The sequence below is a fragment of the Pongo abelii genome, chromosome 22 (assembly GCF_028885655.2).
Source record: "Pongo abelii isolate AG06213 chromosome 22, NHGRI_mPonAbe1-v2.0_pri, whole genome shotgun sequence".
Taxonomy (NCBI): Eukaryota; Metazoa; Chordata; class Mammalia; order Primates; family Hominidae; genus Pongo; species Pongo abelii.
The window spans coordinates 41,966,268-41,983,262 of NC_072007.2; the positions used below are offsets into that span (position 1 = coordinate 41,966,268).

Here is a 16,995-nt window from a genome sequence, read left to right on the forward strand (position 1 = left end):
TATAATTCACAGACCCCATAATCAATAAGTATTTCACTTGTGTTTGCATCTCTTTTTGTCTCATTCACTATTTAACCCTCAGTTTATAATGGAGATACTGACACAGGAGTGATACTAAAAAATCTCAAAAATCACGTCCTAATGCAAGGAACAGGACATTCGATTTGTCATACGTACTACCCAAGCAAATAAGTGAACTGTAACAGAAATTAAATACTGCTTTACCTGGGTTAAGTGTGTCACTGTCCAACATTCCTCCTTCACAAAAACTCTCCAGTTCCTCAGGCTTGACTTTGTCCCATGGAATATAAGTAACACCAAGTTCTACATCCCAATACTGCTTATAATCTGCCTTTATTCCTTTGTTTAAGGCCCAGGCAATCTATTTCACCATTAGTGAAAATATAAAAAGAAAACAAAGAAAAACAAGGTCATAAGTCTTGAGAGTATTATTCTCTATCATTCTATCCATTCGGACTCGAGCAGCAAGGGAGCAATCTGGACCAGCTAAGCTTGGATCTCATTCAAAGCCTTATTCTCACTACAGAACTGGTTACCCTTTAATTCTCACTTTGTCCTAGGATGGAAATTTCACTGGCATCTTCTCCTTACCAACTCTCACCCAACCCAGCCAACATAAAACTTAGAGAAAAGGAAAAAGTTTAACAGGGAAAGGCTGAAGTTCCCTGAATAGCCTAGTAGTATACTGGGGAATACTTTTCTAAGTCTAGGGGTGCCTTGTAATTACTTAACATCAGACAAAATCTTTTTGCTGTGCAATCCAACGGTAGAATGGGGTGTTAAGACACTGAGGAAACACTGACTTTAGCTCCTTAGGGGAAAAATACCCATGTACCTATATGTTTTTCTCCACCTTGGTTGAGTATTTTTCAGTTAATTCTAAGATGGCAAACTTTAAAAATACAGTATCCAAATTTTTTGAACAGGACAAAACATATTGCTAAAAGACATTATATTTAAAGCACTAATTTACCTTGATGAACCCATCCACATTTAGGAAAAACAAAACAAAACAAATTCTACCATGCATGTAACATTTACAATTTTAGGCTGAAACACTGGAGTTCTTTTAGGAGATATTCTTTTTTTTTTTTTTTGAGACGGAGTCTAGCTCTGTCGCCCAGGCTGGAGTGCAGTGGCGCGATCTCAGCCCACTGCAAGCTGCGCCTCCCGGGTTCACGCCATTCTCCTGCCTCAGCCTGCCGAGTAGCTGGGACTACAGGCGCCCGCCACTATGCCCGGCTAATTTTTTGTATTTTTAGTAGAGACGGGGTTTCACCATGTTAGCCAGGATGGTCTCGATCTCCTGACCTCATGATCCACCCGCCTCGGCCTCCCAAAGTGCTGGGATTACAGGCGTGAGCCACCGTGCCCGGCCTAGGAGATATTCTTAAAAAAAAAAAAAAAAAAAAAAGATGCACATGAAATGCCTCAGTGTTGAAAGTCATTTCGAAGACCCAAATTAGTTTTTATATGCCACATATTTTTCCCCTTCTGCCTATTTAAAAAAAATTAATTATAACATATAAGACTGTACCTTTATGGATTTCTGGTTCACTTTATAGTTTCCTCGGCTCAGTTTCTGCAGGGCACGATAGGCATCTTGCCTATGAACCATAACAATATAGGCACAACCCCTGGGAGGAATCATCTGCTCCAAAACATTTTAATATTATAAAAGATAACAAAATTGAAAAGCAACAAGATACAACACCAAGTAAGCAGTTCCAACAATCCCAACCCTCACCCCATGTTATATAATGTAAGGTTAAATTCATTTCTAAGTTGGCAATTCAAGTTTGGTCTCAACTGAGTCCTCTAAGCTTTGTTATATAAAGACTTACCTAGAAATGTTTGAAATTAAACTTGGTTACCCAAGAAATGTTAAATACAAAGAATTCTAAGAAATGTTAAATACAGATAATTCTAAACATGGACTCTGAACACCTAAACTCTAGTCACATCTATAAACCTGGGCAAATTGTAACTTTGGTCTCAGGTCCTCCATTTCATAAAATGACATTACTCACACCTGTCCATCATACTTAAAAAACTGAATAAACACTCACATTAATTGATTCAATTGGACCAAACTCTTCCAAGAGACTGGCAACATCCTGCTGAGTAGTTCTTTTGTCCAGCTGCCCCACCCAGAGGGTAGTACTGCAAACTTAAAATAAAATTACAATCATAAAGAGATTCACATTTGATAATGAGCAGCACTGTAGCTTACATTAAAAAATCATTACACAAAATATTCATGAACTATATTACAACACCACAAGTTTATATAGTAAATCTCACATACATTTTAAAAATTCTAGAAAACTGATTAGTACTTCCAGAAACAGAACTGGGATACTGAAAGGTATACATAAAAGTTGGAAAAAACTGTTTTTTTTGTAGATGGATCTAAAGATTTCATCTATAAAAACTGAAGCCAGGGAAGCAATAACTTGCCCACCTCACCCTGCCAATGAACAGCAGAACTAGGACTGGAGCTCAAGTCTCTTGATTACCAACCAGCTCAGTGCTGTTCACTTGCATGTAACTGTCCTTTCTCCACTCTGAAGTGCTGATGGTTTTTCTTTTATGTTGTGTCCTAGGTGATAAGCCCTATTGAATCAGAAATCTTACATATGCTCTAGTCATACTATAAATTAAAATCTTAGTCATCTTAATAGTTACTGATTTATATCAAATATATGTCTAGCACACCTTACTAAATGTATTCTGAAGACATCTGATGAGATTCAGAAAATAATGCAAGTGAATACATTCTGTAAATTATTGGTTCACTCCTTACTGCTGCTTTGTAGCTGGTTTAAGGTAGAAAACCAAATCTAAGGGTATACATCAATGCATAAACAAGGCACAAGAAAGCAGTATTTCAAATAAAAATCAACACAGTGGTAACATTTCTTTTACAGTTTTGCTAACAGTTATAAAACACTTTAAACCCAAGACATGAAAAAATAGTACATGAGGTTTGAATATAAAGGTTGAGTTACCACTTGCAGTTTCCGGTTTCACTTGAGGGAGGCCTTTTTGTCGACGTTCTCTCTCTTTTTCTCGATCCCGTCTTTCTTGGGATCGAGATCGGGGAGAATGTCGGCGTCTATCCCTGGACCGAGATCGAGAACGTCGATGCCGAGACCTTCGAGATCTAGAACCAGATCTAGATCGCCTCCTTTTTGGTGACCTAATGTTTTCAAGAGAAGGGAGAATGCATAGCATATAGACAAAAACCAGAAAATATAAGCACATACTAATTTTAAAAAAAGAAAACAAAAAAAACCTAGGTAATTTAATGTTTGGATATGTAAGAATGCAATAGCCGAGAATTCATTTTACAGATTTAGTATGTCCCAAATTAGAAATCATGCACATTATTTAAATAAAATAAACAATGTTGACAGCTTATATAATAAAAGTATCTGTCATCTTCAGTGCCGTCTGGTACTATATAAAATTACATCCTTGTAATTTAAGTAGCTAATTTTCATGGTTGAGATACACTGCTACTACTGTTACCTATCTTCTTAGTAAAGTCTTTTCTGCAGCAATTAAAAACATTCTCTGATTACAGCATTACTGTGATCTTTCCACTTTTGCTGGCTGATAAAGTTGTAATGGAACTTTGAAAATATAGTTCTTCTAATACCACATACTGATTACCTATGGCATAGAATTATATCTTCAAAATTCCGTTATATCTGAGCAACTCAAATATAGGGGAAAAAAACGTAAGATGAACGACGCAGTTTTTTTTTTTAAATCAATACTTCACCTGCCCCCTTCTACACACAAATACAAATATACCAACTGTTATTTTACTAACATTCTGAATATCTGAAAATAACCCAATCTAATTTTAATTTCTATGTCCCCTAAGACATACAGGGTTGGAAAAAACATTTTCTATAAATTACCTGGATGCTGACCTAGATCTTGACTTTCTGTTATCAGACATATGTCGCTTAACGTCTTGAATACAAGGTTGTTCTACTTCCATTTCCTTAAAAAACAAAAACCACGATAAAATGAGAAATTTAAAAAGTATAAAAGCAAGAGGACAAAAATCTAACAAAAGCTACATTAAAAATCTCCTGCCCTGAAGCAATTCTCTTTTGGTTGCCTGGGACCAAATTACTAGTAACAATTGGCCATCACTGGAAAAAAAAACAAAAACCACTTTTATATTGTTTAAAAGATTAAAAGAAATATTTCTCTACTTCTGGTAAAGTTACTTTGCTTAAATTACATACCATTTTATTAAACCGTTGTCTAATGCAGTGAAGTAGGCACTAGTTAAGCCTTCAACACTCTATATCAAACCTCACAGAATCCTATGGAAGTTGGCAGTATTAGTATGTCCACTTTCCAGATGAAAAACCTGGAGCACTGAGAGGGTTTAATATGTACCCAGGTCTTTCTTCATATTCAAAAATGAAGACAGCAAGCAAATAAGGAGAAATCTGCATATAAGTCAAGGCAACAAAAAAAAGGTACAACTATCTGAGAATAAAATTTTACCTGCTGATGTGGCTTCTGTGTAAGTGGTTCATTTTGTGCCTGAAAAGAAGCTTGGAAAGGCTGCTGCACTGGTGGAGTTGGAGGAATCACAGGCTGAGCCATCGGAGGAAATGGAGGTGTAGGAAGAAGTCCAAATCCTGGCATTTGTCCATTAGGAGGAAGGGGAACCTTTCATTTTTAAAGAAAGTGTATGAGTAATAGCTATCAAAATAATTTGGAAAACCTTTAGTTATTATATAAAACTAAAATATCCTCAATAAAGTTTGATCAAGGAAAAGTTACAACGACATTCAACATTGTTTAACAATTTCCATATGTACAACTTCCATGCAAGAATTGTTACATACCAAGTATATAGGTTAAAAATCCTCTAACTCTTTTTAAAATTATGAACACACAGGTTTAGTTTTAAATATTTAAAGAAATACCGTCATTTACATAAGGAAGCAATGCGATAAACTGAACTTCAAGTCAGAAGTACTCCATTGCAAATGGTCTCTTTTCAGCTTTAAAGACAATTAAGCCTTTTGGGAGGAAAACTGGCTTTCTAGAAGCAATGACTTCTAGGTTTACTTTAAAAAAAATTACCAAGGCGGAATTTCAACTAACATACCCAACTTTTAGAGTTTCAAATAAAGTATCATAATAATAATGAAAGTAAACTACAATCTAACATATTTCTGCATGTCAGTTTAAACACAAATAAAACTATAAATATAATGCTTTAAGTATTCTTTCTAAATTATTTATGAACTTTCAGTAATTGTTAAACACTTGAAATAACAAAAATGCTTCCCACCCCATCCCCATAATTTAGATACAGAACCAAGTTTAAGAAACACTCAATGAGAGAATTTACTGGAACAAATTTATCTCTACTAATTTCCTGCAACTCTCCAGTGTGCTATGTATGCTCCTTTTATTGAGGATTTCAAACTATATTCCTGAATGTTCAGAGCTCAGAGCCCTCTAAAGTATCTAACCACACAAAATACAGAAGAAAGGCCCTTCCAAGGGAAAAAGCTGTATAACTAAACAGGTCGGTTTCTTCAAATAGAACTGTAATCTCTAAATTATTTTAACTAAAAAAAAGCCTATTATTAAAATATGAGCATGTGATTTTGGCATCCTTGTTTTAATTACAGAAAAAAGCAACTCGAAATAGTTACGTGTTCAACAGCTTTTATCAGAGATATAGTACGACTTAGCCAATTACATAGCTGCAGAGTGCTCTGTGGAATGCAAACCATATGCTCTATAATGAATAGATCTTTCTTTCAACTGCAAGAAAAATGCTTGTACCTGATGGTGCATTGGATCCTGTTGTATTCCCATCATTCGTGGCTGAAACTGATCCATATTTTGATGCTGTGTGTATGCTGGCTGCTGCATGCCATCTCCAGGAAAGCCACTAAAAAAAGGTGGATAATCTTTTACCCATTCAAAAGCACAAGCTTCTCAGCGACACTTAAATTACAGAAACAGAGTGTTGTTCGTGAGTCATTAATCAACATTTTACTGAACCATATATTTACCTATATATTAAATTTAATTTATAAACTCAGTATTATTCCCAACATAAAAGCCATTTTTTGGTTTTAAATCTTAGAGGATCCCTTCCTCATTCAAGAGAAAACTAATACCACAAATTTTACAAAACAACTTCATAGAACATTGTTGTCATTGCTAAATGTTACTTAGATTATGCCTTACAACTATTACCAATTTTCTATCTGCTGAGGAATTAAAAAAAAACTAACAATGGTGCCTGTGGAGGAGGAGGAGAGGCAGCAGTGGGTGCAGCAGCAGCAGGCACGGTGGCGGTGGGTGCAGGGGGTACAGCGGCAGCAGGTGCTGTTGTGGTGACGGCAGTGGTATCCTCTTTCTTTGATTCTTCCACAGCTTCTGGCTCATCATCATAGTCAAATCTATCAAGCAACTTCTGGAATAATTATGTCAATATTTCATTTTAAAATTTAGACTGATTCACTGAACAAAAAACTATAAAAACAAAGGATGTTTACCACCATCTAGAAACCCACATTGTCAAGCACAATCTTATTTTCCCTCATGCCCCTAAGGACCTTGGTTTGTAGATATAAACAATTTTTACACAGATGCCAGTTTGGAAAACACACAATGTTTTCATTCTGTTTTCCTTCCTCAATTGTAAGTACAGTGCTTTCTTTCTATTTTCTATTGGTGTATTTCACAAGTAATTTAGCAGCATACATGTTTTTCTAAAATACTCATTTCCCTAGACTAAAAATGTTTGGAACTTCGTGCACACGAAAATGGGTATACATTTTCAGTCAGCATAAAATGTACAAAAAGACTGTCTTATCCAATCACCATAATGCATACAGAAAAGTGTCCATATACTGCTTCCTCAAGAATATACTAATACAAAAAAAGAAAAAAATGGCAAAGACACAAAAAAGTCACTAGCAGTTCCTAAGAGGTTCACTTGCTTCTTTCTCATAAGTTCACAGCTTACCAAAAACTTTCATTTAAAAAAAATTCAGGAGACTTAATGAGATCACATATCTAGAAGAACAATTTTAAGTAAGATTTATTCAGAAAAAAGGTAATGCTTAAATACCTACTAATGTGTATCAGATCATATAGACTTCATCACAAGAACACTGCAATGTAGACAGTTTCTTCTTTTTTACAGACAAGGAAAGGCTCAGGTGATTAAGAAACATGATTAAGATTGCACAGTCAGCAAATGGCAGAATCAGGATACGGACACTAGTCCTTTTGACTTCAAAGCCCTCAGTCTCTGGCTTTCAATAAGCAATCTTTCCTTTCAAGCTGTGCTCATTCTGCTCATAGACTTCAACTTTAAATTCCTGAACCTTGTCATTCTATAATAGTTCTGCCTAGAGATTCTGGTTTTGCTTTACCGAACAACAGATTTCTAAATCTAATGAAAGTTCCGTCCTTAGACAACACAGTATATAGGACTAAACTAAGTGTAAAGAGTGTTTTGGGATAGAGCTAACTTATGTTTCTTTGTAGTTCTAGGCCAAGTGAGTAAAGTTCTTACAAATAAGCAAGTTAGTATTTTCCGAACAGGAACCATCATAGCCCAGGTACCTTGCTGTTTTACACACATTTTTATTTAACCCTCATGGCAACAATAAAATATTTTTACTACCATCTTTATTTTACACTACTGAACACTAAACATTAATTCAACAACAGGACAGTCTGTAAGTAATTGGAGCCAAAATTAAAATCTGGTCAAAGTTGCCTATAAAAAACAAAACCTATGATCTTCACAGTTTATTACATATTAATATGTTCTTTATCCAAAAAGAAATTTTAGTTGCTTTTTAGGAAACTGAAGATCTATAAAGCAGCTGAAACAGACAAATTATTTCCAGTGAGAAGCTTGAAACAGACCTTTTTAGTCAAAGGAAAAGCACAGAATTCCTTTTTCTAAACTTATAGGCCAATCCACTTAAGGTTAAATACTAGAGGAATTAGAATTCACATTAATAAGAGAAACATGCTCACTATCATGGCTTTTCCTAAATTTACCTATAAATTCAAAGGAATTCTATACACTGACATAGAAATGTACAGAGTTTTCCAGTTCATCTGGAAAAGTATGCTGTGACTGTTAATTTTGTGTCAACCTGCCTAGGTTATGTAGTGCCCAGCTGTACAGTCAAACACTAATCTAGGTGTTGCTGTGAAGGTGTTTTTTAGATGAGAAGGTGTTTTTTAGATTAAAGTAACAATAAATCAGTAGACTCTGAGTAAAGCAGATTACTCTCAATAATGAGTGGGCCTCAATCAATCAGTTGAAGGCATTAAGAATAAGAACCGAGATAGAAGGAATTATCCTCAACAGTGCAGCAGAGTAACCCTGGCCTGAGTTTTTAGTCTGCTATCCTGCAAATTCAGACTCAGGCCTACAATGTTAACTCCTTCTGAATTTCCAGCCTGCTGACCTGCCCTGCAAATTTCAAATTTGCTAGTCCCTACAACTGCGTGAGCCAGTTTCTTAAGATAAATCTATCTTTCATTCAATAATCTAGATAGACAGATGCAGATGTAGATACAATTACTGGTTCTGTTTCTCTGGAACTCTTGACTAATACACTTCATGACAAATGAACAAAGTTTGAAAAAGTATGAGGGGGAGTTTGAAAAAGAGTTAAGTGGGAGGGGGAGAGACGGGACACCAGGAAATGAAAGACAGTCTGTCACAAGAATTATGATGATGCAGAAATAAACAAATATATTAGTGGGATAGAACAGTGTCCAGAGATAAGACACAGAAACATACGGGAATTTAGTGTATAAAAAAGTAGTGAGGGAGAACTGGCAATTTTCAAAAACATAAAGGTTTAACTATCTTGAACCATATTCTAAAACAGATTCCAGAGGGACTGAACAGACAATCATAAAAAAAACCTTACTAGAATATAGAATTCTTTTTTAATACAAATGAGGAGTTTTCCTAATCACAACATAAAACAAAAAACTAGGAAAACCAAATATATGAGTTTATGTTCGTATGTGCATGCAAACAAGGGTGCAAGAATATACACAAACAAATCTGTTCAAACTACAGTGTGGAATTCTTTCCTTATTTTATAACTTTCTGTATTATTTGTTTTTTTTTTTCTGCAAGTATATATTTCTTTTTTACTCAAAAAAATGTACCCAACTTTTGTTTAATCAGTCATCACTCATAAATCATTAAGATATAATGAAAACTGATATTTACTAGGTGGATTTTTAATTTAGACTATTGGCAATAAAGTCCTTCTGTTTTTATAGTTAGGATGTTGGAAAGAATCAGAAATTTTAAAGATGATGAAACCAAAGGCATCAGTTCTGATTTTCAAACTTTTGAGTTTTTTTGCAGCAAAAACTGAAAAGTCAAAAATGATGTTTTATAAAGCCATAAACCAAATAAAACAGACAACAGTGGAGCTGTTAGGGTTAAATTTCAATGAGAAGCTCTAAGCTGTTCAGCATACCCATATCCTTAGTGGCAGCTTCTTAAACATGCCTAAGAAACCTATAGGCCCGATAGAGCAGCTGAAAGACACTGACCTAACTCAAATCCTCTTTTTTGTTGTTGCTTGTTTTTTGGAGACAGGATCTCATTCTGTTGCCCAGGCTAGTGGCACAATCATGGCTTACTGCAGCTTTGAATTCCTGGGGCCAAGCAATTCTCCCACCTCAGCATCCTGGGTAGCTAGGGCTACAGGTGCACACCACCACGCCCAGCTGGTTCCCAAACCCTCATATTATATATATGGTAACTAAGGTTAAAATACACACACACACACAAATATATAATTTTATATATTTTTATATATTATTAAAAATAATACCTATATATTATTAACATACACACACATATATTAAAAATAAATAAACACAGACACAGTCTCACTATGTTGCCCAGGCTGGTCTCAAACTCCTGGGCTCATGAGATCCTCCCTTCTCGACCTCCCAAACCGTTGGGACTACAGGTGTGAGCCACCACACTTGGCTGTCAGGTTTTTTTAACAGCAAAAAACTGAAAGCAATTTGAATGTCTATTAGTAGTGGAATGGCTGAACTGTAATGTGCCCATGTAGTGGAATACTATGTATTACATGAATTCAGTAAAAATGTAGATCTAAATCCACTATTAACCTTAACAACAACAAAAAAAGATACAAGAGTATTAACACCAAAATAAGTGGGTATGTATTATAAATCAATTAAAGAAAAGCATGTATCCGTAGGAAATTAATTCTGAAAAGATGTAAGGCAAAATGTTACACAGTAATCCCCAAGTATTGGGGTTAATGAAGAATTTTCTGTTTCCTTTACTCCATAAGTTTTTTTTTTTTTTTTTTCCACTTTTTTCATTTTACACTAGCAAATTCAGCTTCAAACCCTGGAAATTTTTGCAGTGAGCACATATCACATTTAAAACCAGGGAAAATAACCAATGTTTTGATGTTGAGGGGGAAAATCTCTCAAATTACAAAGCGACATAATGAACAATCCACAGAAGGGATACAGAAGTGATAATTTCCATAATTCAAGTTGAGTGATATAAATGGTGGGGTGGGTTATGTGAGAGAAATATACCTTGTCAAATGCAGTTTTCTGTTCAGGTGGGGGGAAAGCAGCTTTTTGTTCAGATGGTTGTGTAGGAGTTGTCTTTAACTGAGCTGTGATAGCCTGAACCTGAGCCATCACAGCATTGTCAAGGGCAGGAGACTGTGGTTTTGGAGGCTGTTGAAAAGTCTGAAGGATCTGCTGAAGCTTAAAGAATGGGAAAACCAATAAATCACAGAACAAAGTATAATCATACTATCAAAAGTTAATTTAATAAAAAAAAGTCTTAAAGGTGATTCAAAGTAGCACAGGCACAGAACAAATTGGGGAAAATATCCTTTTACTAATGGTTAAATTTGTTGTGAATGAATATACAGAGATACAATGTGCATTGCTTAAGGTTAAAAATGTATGCTGACAATGTCAATGATATGATGGTCAAAAAAAGAGAAAATACACTAAATTGTGAACAAGGTAAGTGTTAAGTTTTCTAGAAAAATGGAAAAATTCTTTCCATTAAAAATAATTTTGAAATCCATCAGAAATGCTAGAATTGTGAGCAACATGAGCCGCTTAGTAGTTCTAAAGTCCTCTTCAAAGAGGTACTGTTATTTCTAAGTGTGTTGTTCCCTTGTTTATCACTTCTACATTTTCCCTATTACTCCTACATTACTTCTCTTGTGAAGGCTTTTCTAGTTGAAAAGCAGACGTTATTTTCTCCTTTGAATGTGCTTATTAATGAAGAATAGAAAACAAGAAATGACAACAGTACCTAGTCCTGCAAACAATTTCACTTTTGAGTGGACAGTTTACCTGTTGGCCTTGAGTTGTCTGAAACAGCTGAGCCACAGCAGCAAAAGCATCAGAGCTGGGCAACTGTGGTACAGCTGGGACGGAGTTTGGAGTGGCTTGTGTGGGAGGTTCAGAAGAAACTTTTACTGGAGGTGGAGGTGAGCCTAAAAAAGAAAAGGGCATTAAGGCCTAAAAAAAAAGTTAACCTACAAGTTGTCCTAATTAAGCTTCTTCACTAAAATAACATTTTATCCAATTTAACATAGTATAAAATACATAGATTGTGGCACTAGAGTTTATACACTGTAACAACTACCAGAAGAGCAGACCTTTATTATAAATAGGAACTATGGAAAGAAAATCATACCTTCCAAGATGTAAACTCAAGTTTCCTTCTTATAGAAAAATTCCTTCAATACAGATAAACTCCGACTGTTTCATGTGCAAAAAATTAGGCCATTGTGTGAGCTCACAGATACATTTGACCATACCTTCATTATTGGTAACATTTTCTGCTACTGGGGCTGCATTACTGGTTCCTGCTGCCATGTCCAAAAGAGGTTGAATAATTTCAATTTTGAACACTCCGTTTTTTTGCCAAAGGTTCAGCACACGAACTATTTTACTCTGTTACACATGAGGAACACAAATGTACAGTAAATATCTGCATAAATAACCGATTATACTCTTACAAAAAAAAGAGGAAAACTCCCTAGGCTAATATTTCCATACTACGTGTGTTTCATAAACAAGGAAAAAAAAAATCAGAATTACAACTTGGTTAAACTACTCTAATTAGTCTTTCTTCAGTGGTATCATCTAGAGTAAAGAACAGAGATGGAGTATAGACGCAGACAATAAAAAGAAACGTATTATTTGACATTTTCATTTTATTTTACTTATGGTTACAAAGAAACTATCACTGTCAAAAAAAAAAGCTATCTTAAAGAAGTAAATGAAGGAGAATTTCTTCAGAGTAATTATAACAGCTAAAATATTTCAGCAACTGGCCTGTAATCAAAATTTAAATTATGTGGCCAAGTAAATATGAAGATCCAGAGAAGATGTGTTATTCATGGGCACAACTTTTATCTTTACTCAAGGAATCATCTTGCTTTTGGGTGTATTTTTCCCACAAGAGCATTCTTCCAAGAATATAAAAACAGCACCTATGACACTGAAATTTATATGCTGTTTATTGTAAATGTCTCCATTCTTCATTATTCTGAGTATGTTTACTAGTATAATTCCTCCTATCTACTTATAGTCAGCTACTATATCTGTAATGTTTTTCTACTTTTATATAGTATGTTGTAAAGCCAACTGTATATATAAGGAATTAAATACTATAGTCTGATTGCTAATGAATACCACTTAAGCTTTAGTATCTCTATATGTTGGGGAAGAACATCTATTACTGGCCCTTTCTTTCTGGAATAACCAACAATCAGATGATCGCTGTCTTTTCCTACTGCACAATTTCTTCCTTACTCAACTACACAAGCACATCTTTCCAATGATATCTTCTTTAAAGATGATGCGCTTTTCATATTATTTTTTAAAAATTTTACTTTACTGTGGTAAGAACACTTAACATGAGATCTACTCACTTAGCAAATTTTTAAGTGTACAATACAGAATTGTTAACTATAGGTACAAGGTTGTTCATCTTGCTTAACTGAAATGTCATACCTATTGATTAGCAGCTGCTAATGTTTCCCTTACCACTAGTCCCTGGCAACCACTATTACACTCTTTGATTCTATAAATTTTGTTCCTGTCATATTTCAACAGTATGACTGATAATCCTGAAGAACTCATAAGAAAATAAATACGAAATGACCACTGAAGAAAAAAACTGTTTTGTTTCAAGCTCACAGACATCGCTACATGAAAATCTTATCTAATAATATAGTAGGCTCCAAATATCTAACATACATTTAAAATAATATTTTTTAAAGAATACAAGTTTTAGTTTAAAAATTAATTATACCTTATCTTCAGATGGACAAAGATATAAATATTGGAATGTGGCAGTTATGTTTTTAGAGAATCTTGGCCCAAAAACATCTTTATCAGTTCCAAACTGATGACGAGACTGTCGCACAATTGAGTCAATTACATATAATCCTGGAACCTTGTATTCTGGTTTACACTGCAAGGGTAAAGACGTAAGATCAGTACAGAAAAAGCAAAGTCACAATCTGACACCCATTATTTTCACATTTATGAAACTTTTATATATCCATCCAATGACTGCTTTTGTTTAAAAACTACTTGAATGTTTCAGCTCTCTACATGGCTAACTTGTCAAATTTCCCATGTCTATAATGGAACTACCATTCTCTTGATACTACTGACCCCCAAGATTTTACTCTTTGATTTCTCTACTTCCCTACACCTAAGGTCCCAAAATCATCATTACTTTACCAATCCTTAAGCCAGTTCCATATAAATTCACTTATTATGATAGTCTCTACAATTCATCCTGCTTAAAAATGTAATTTTTATCTTTCAAAATTAACAAAACATTTTTTAACATATCAGTTTTAATTCTATTACAGTATCAAATAAAAATTAAAAACGAGAAGTCGTTTTTGGCTAACCAAACTGACAACGGCAGAGAAAAGCAGAGAAACAGACACCTATATATATTTCTGGTGGTAGTGGAAACAGGTATAACCCTTTATGGAAGACAATTTAGCAATAAAAGCAAAGTCTTATTTAATCCACCAATTCTACATCTAGGAATTTATGCCAAAAAAAAAAAAAAATTAGGTCTAACAACTCAGAAAATGGCTGTGTGCATCACTGTAACAACCGCAGAGGAGTATTTTGCAAATGTTTATGATAAACTCAGTGGGAAAAGCAGGCTAGCAACCAGTATTATATCCATTTTTACTTTTATAAATGTACATGTACATAAAAAATAAATCCAAATGTATTAATAAATATTGCAGTAATTTGGTGACAGTGCCTGTTTTTTCCATTTTATTTATTTGTACTTTGATGTGCTACTATGCAAAGCGTCTACTAACCATCTTTTTTGCCTGTTAGAGCTTTAACTTCTATACCTAAGCCAGTATACAAGGGCCATGGATTAGAGACATTTTTATAAACACTGATTAGTAGGTACTACATGTCACAGCTCCAGGTCAGGGGTTAAGACAAAGATGTCTCAGTCTCTGTTTTCTATTTTCTACTGAGACAGATGTGTGCCAATCACACAGTTATAAAACAACAGACAGCTGAACTGAAAATAATTTTATTCTGATGGGAAAAGGGAAAAATTGGGAAAATTTTACAAAGTAATTTCATTTGAAATACTCAAAGGTGAGTTAAACACCTAAATGTCAATAGCAGTCAGGGCAAGGGGGTAGAGTAAGCACTTCAGGTTTAGGGAAGGGTCATAACCAACATATAAGAAACTGCTGTGAGTTGAGTGCTAAGTTCACAGTAAGTTAAGTACCAATTAATGGTACTGCTAAAAATTTGTTTTTATAAACTTCTAGTGATTAAAAAGAACCTCTAGTGACTAAATTTTTATGAAGTGGTTTAGAAACAAGCATTGAGATTAAAATTTACAAAGTAAATTACAAATCATATTGTAATTAAAATGAGGTTATAATGAAAGATAGTTACCTTTTTGATGAACTTTTCTACTATTTGAACTACATGCTTATAAAGCTGAAAAGAATTAAGAGAAAATTACTGTTCAGTTTACTTATTTCTATATTTCCTATAATTAGAAAATTCTTAAAACACTGAAATCTATACAATCTAAATATTATCAATACTGAAGGAACCATGAGAAATACATAATCAAAAATTTAAAAAAATATTAAAAAAACAACTCAGAGAAAAATAAACTAAAAACAGAAAACTACAAAAATTCCCCAAACAGAAGATCCCTTTTCTTAAATTTTAAACCAATAAACCTTCATGAAGCAGAATATTTGGAAACCTTATGGGACAAAACCAATGGATTAGAGCTAAACAATGTAGTTTCTAAAATAAGTCACATTTTAAAGTGTGATTTTGGGTAAGACATTTAACTTCATGGAGCTTGAATTTTTTCTCTTTAACTAAAAATGAAACTAAATAGTTGGTTTATGATAAGGAATAAATGAAAATTTAAAAAACTGCTTTGAGGCTGGGCGTGGTGGTGCACACCTGTAATCTCAGCTACTCGGGTGGCTCAGGCATGAGAATCACTTGAACCCGGGAGGGTGAGGTTGCAGTGAGGCGAGATCGCACCACTGCATTCCAGCCTGGGTGACACAGTGAGACTCTATCCCCCTACCCCCACCAAAAAACCACACTGCTTTGAAACAATATGTTACAATGCAAACATACACTTATCATGTACCTCCAGCAAAGGCTGGTTAGGGCACTTTGATTTAGGCCTGAACTAATTTACAAGTTGACTTCTCATGTTTAAAAGTAATAAATATTTTCAAAATTTCAAAAACATTTCTCAAGTTGATTTATTTTATCATTACCTTAATAGCTTTAATAGCAGCTTTAGTGATGAGAATCATCTTGGCTCTAGAGATGGGAGGTTTCATATCCATAAGTGAAAAGAGCTTAAAAGACAAAAAAAACAAAAAACATAAAGTTTAACTATTTGGCTAGTAAATAACCACCTTTCCTACATATCTGCATCACCCTTGGAAAATACAAACGGGGGCGGGGGTGGTGAGGGGGGTCTTAGCAGCTAGGGCAGCAGGAAGAGCTTCGGTGGCCAGGCACCCAGCACGCACCCTCCCCACTGCCATGATACCCAAGAAGCAGCTCAGCTCTGCCAAAGGGGTGGCGAAGGGGTAGTGAAGGAAAAGCCCAAGAGGCAATCGGCGTGGCTGTCAGCTAAACCTGCTCCTGCAAAAGTGGAAATGAGGCTGAAAAAAGGCAGCAGAAGTATAAATCCTTAGACAAAAAAGTGGAAACAAAAGGGAAAGGGAGGGGGAGCAAAGAGAAAACAGACTCAAGTGACTAACCAAGAAACTAAAGATTTACCTGCAGAAAACGGAGAAACTAAAACCAACGAGAGTCCAGCCTCTGATGAAGCCAGAGAAAGAAGCCAAGTCTACTCAGTACATACCATGTCTTATTAGTGGTCTCTGTCTCCCCTCTCTTCAATCCAGAGGAGTATTTTTATCAACTATTTTGTAAATGCAAGATTTTAGTAGGTCTAGAAACATTTTTAAGGAGGGAATCCCACTTCATCCCATCTTTTATGTATAAATGCTTTTTTTTTTTAAGAGGTAAAACCATTCACTGGTTGTTTACTTGATGTTGTATTATGGGAGGCTTTGACTGTCTTGAGTGTCAGCTTAACGTTCCATAGATGGGGGGGTTACTTTTTATATCCTATAATGTCTCTACTAAATATACAAAAATTAGCCAGCCGTGGTGGCATGCACCTGTAATCCCAGCTACTCAGGAGGCTGAGGCATGAGAACTGCTTGAACCCAGGAGGTGGAGGTAGTGAGCCAAGACTGCATCACTGCACTCCAGCCTGGGCAACAGAGCAAGACTTTGTTTCCAAGAAACACAAACAAA

General features: G+C 35.0%; 1 protein-coding gene across 6 annotated transcripts in view; it reads right to left on the reverse strand.

Moving 5' to 3' along the window:
- SCAF4 (SR-related CTD associated factor 4) overlaps positions 1-16,995 on the reverse strand; it is a 61,986-nt gene that overhangs the window by 20,294 nt on the left and 24,697 nt on the right. For 4 of the 6 annotated variants that reach the window (XM_002830628.6, XM_002830630.6, XM_063720870.1 and 1 more), the window contains 14 exons: positions 15,936-16,019; positions 15,076-15,120; positions 13,427-13,588; positions 11,925-12,060; positions 11,455-11,597; positions 10,672-10,848; positions 6,318-6,499; positions 5,860-5,968; positions 4,558-4,725; positions 3,954-4,039; positions 3,033-3,223; positions 2,091-2,191; positions 1,559-1,672; positions 226-382 (listed from right to left, as the gene is read on the reverse strand). In XM_002830628.6, coding sequence (XP_002830674.3) covers positions 226-382; positions 1,559-1,672; positions 2,091-2,191; positions 3,033-3,223; positions 3,954-4,039; positions 4,558-4,725; positions 5,860-5,968; positions 6,318-6,499; positions 10,672-10,848; positions 11,455-11,597; positions 11,925-12,060; positions 13,427-13,588; positions 15,076-15,120; positions 15,936-16,019 — 1,855 coding nt within the window. The remainder of the gene's footprint in view (positions 1-225; positions 383-1,558; positions 1,673-2,090; positions 2,192-3,032; positions 3,224-3,953; positions 4,040-4,557; positions 4,726-5,859; positions 5,969-6,317; positions 6,500-10,671; positions 10,849-11,454; positions 11,598-11,924; positions 12,061-13,426; positions 13,589-15,075; positions 15,121-15,935; positions 16,020-16,995) is intronic. The other 2 variants (XM_063720871.1, XM_063720869.1) reach the window with 1 other exon arrangement.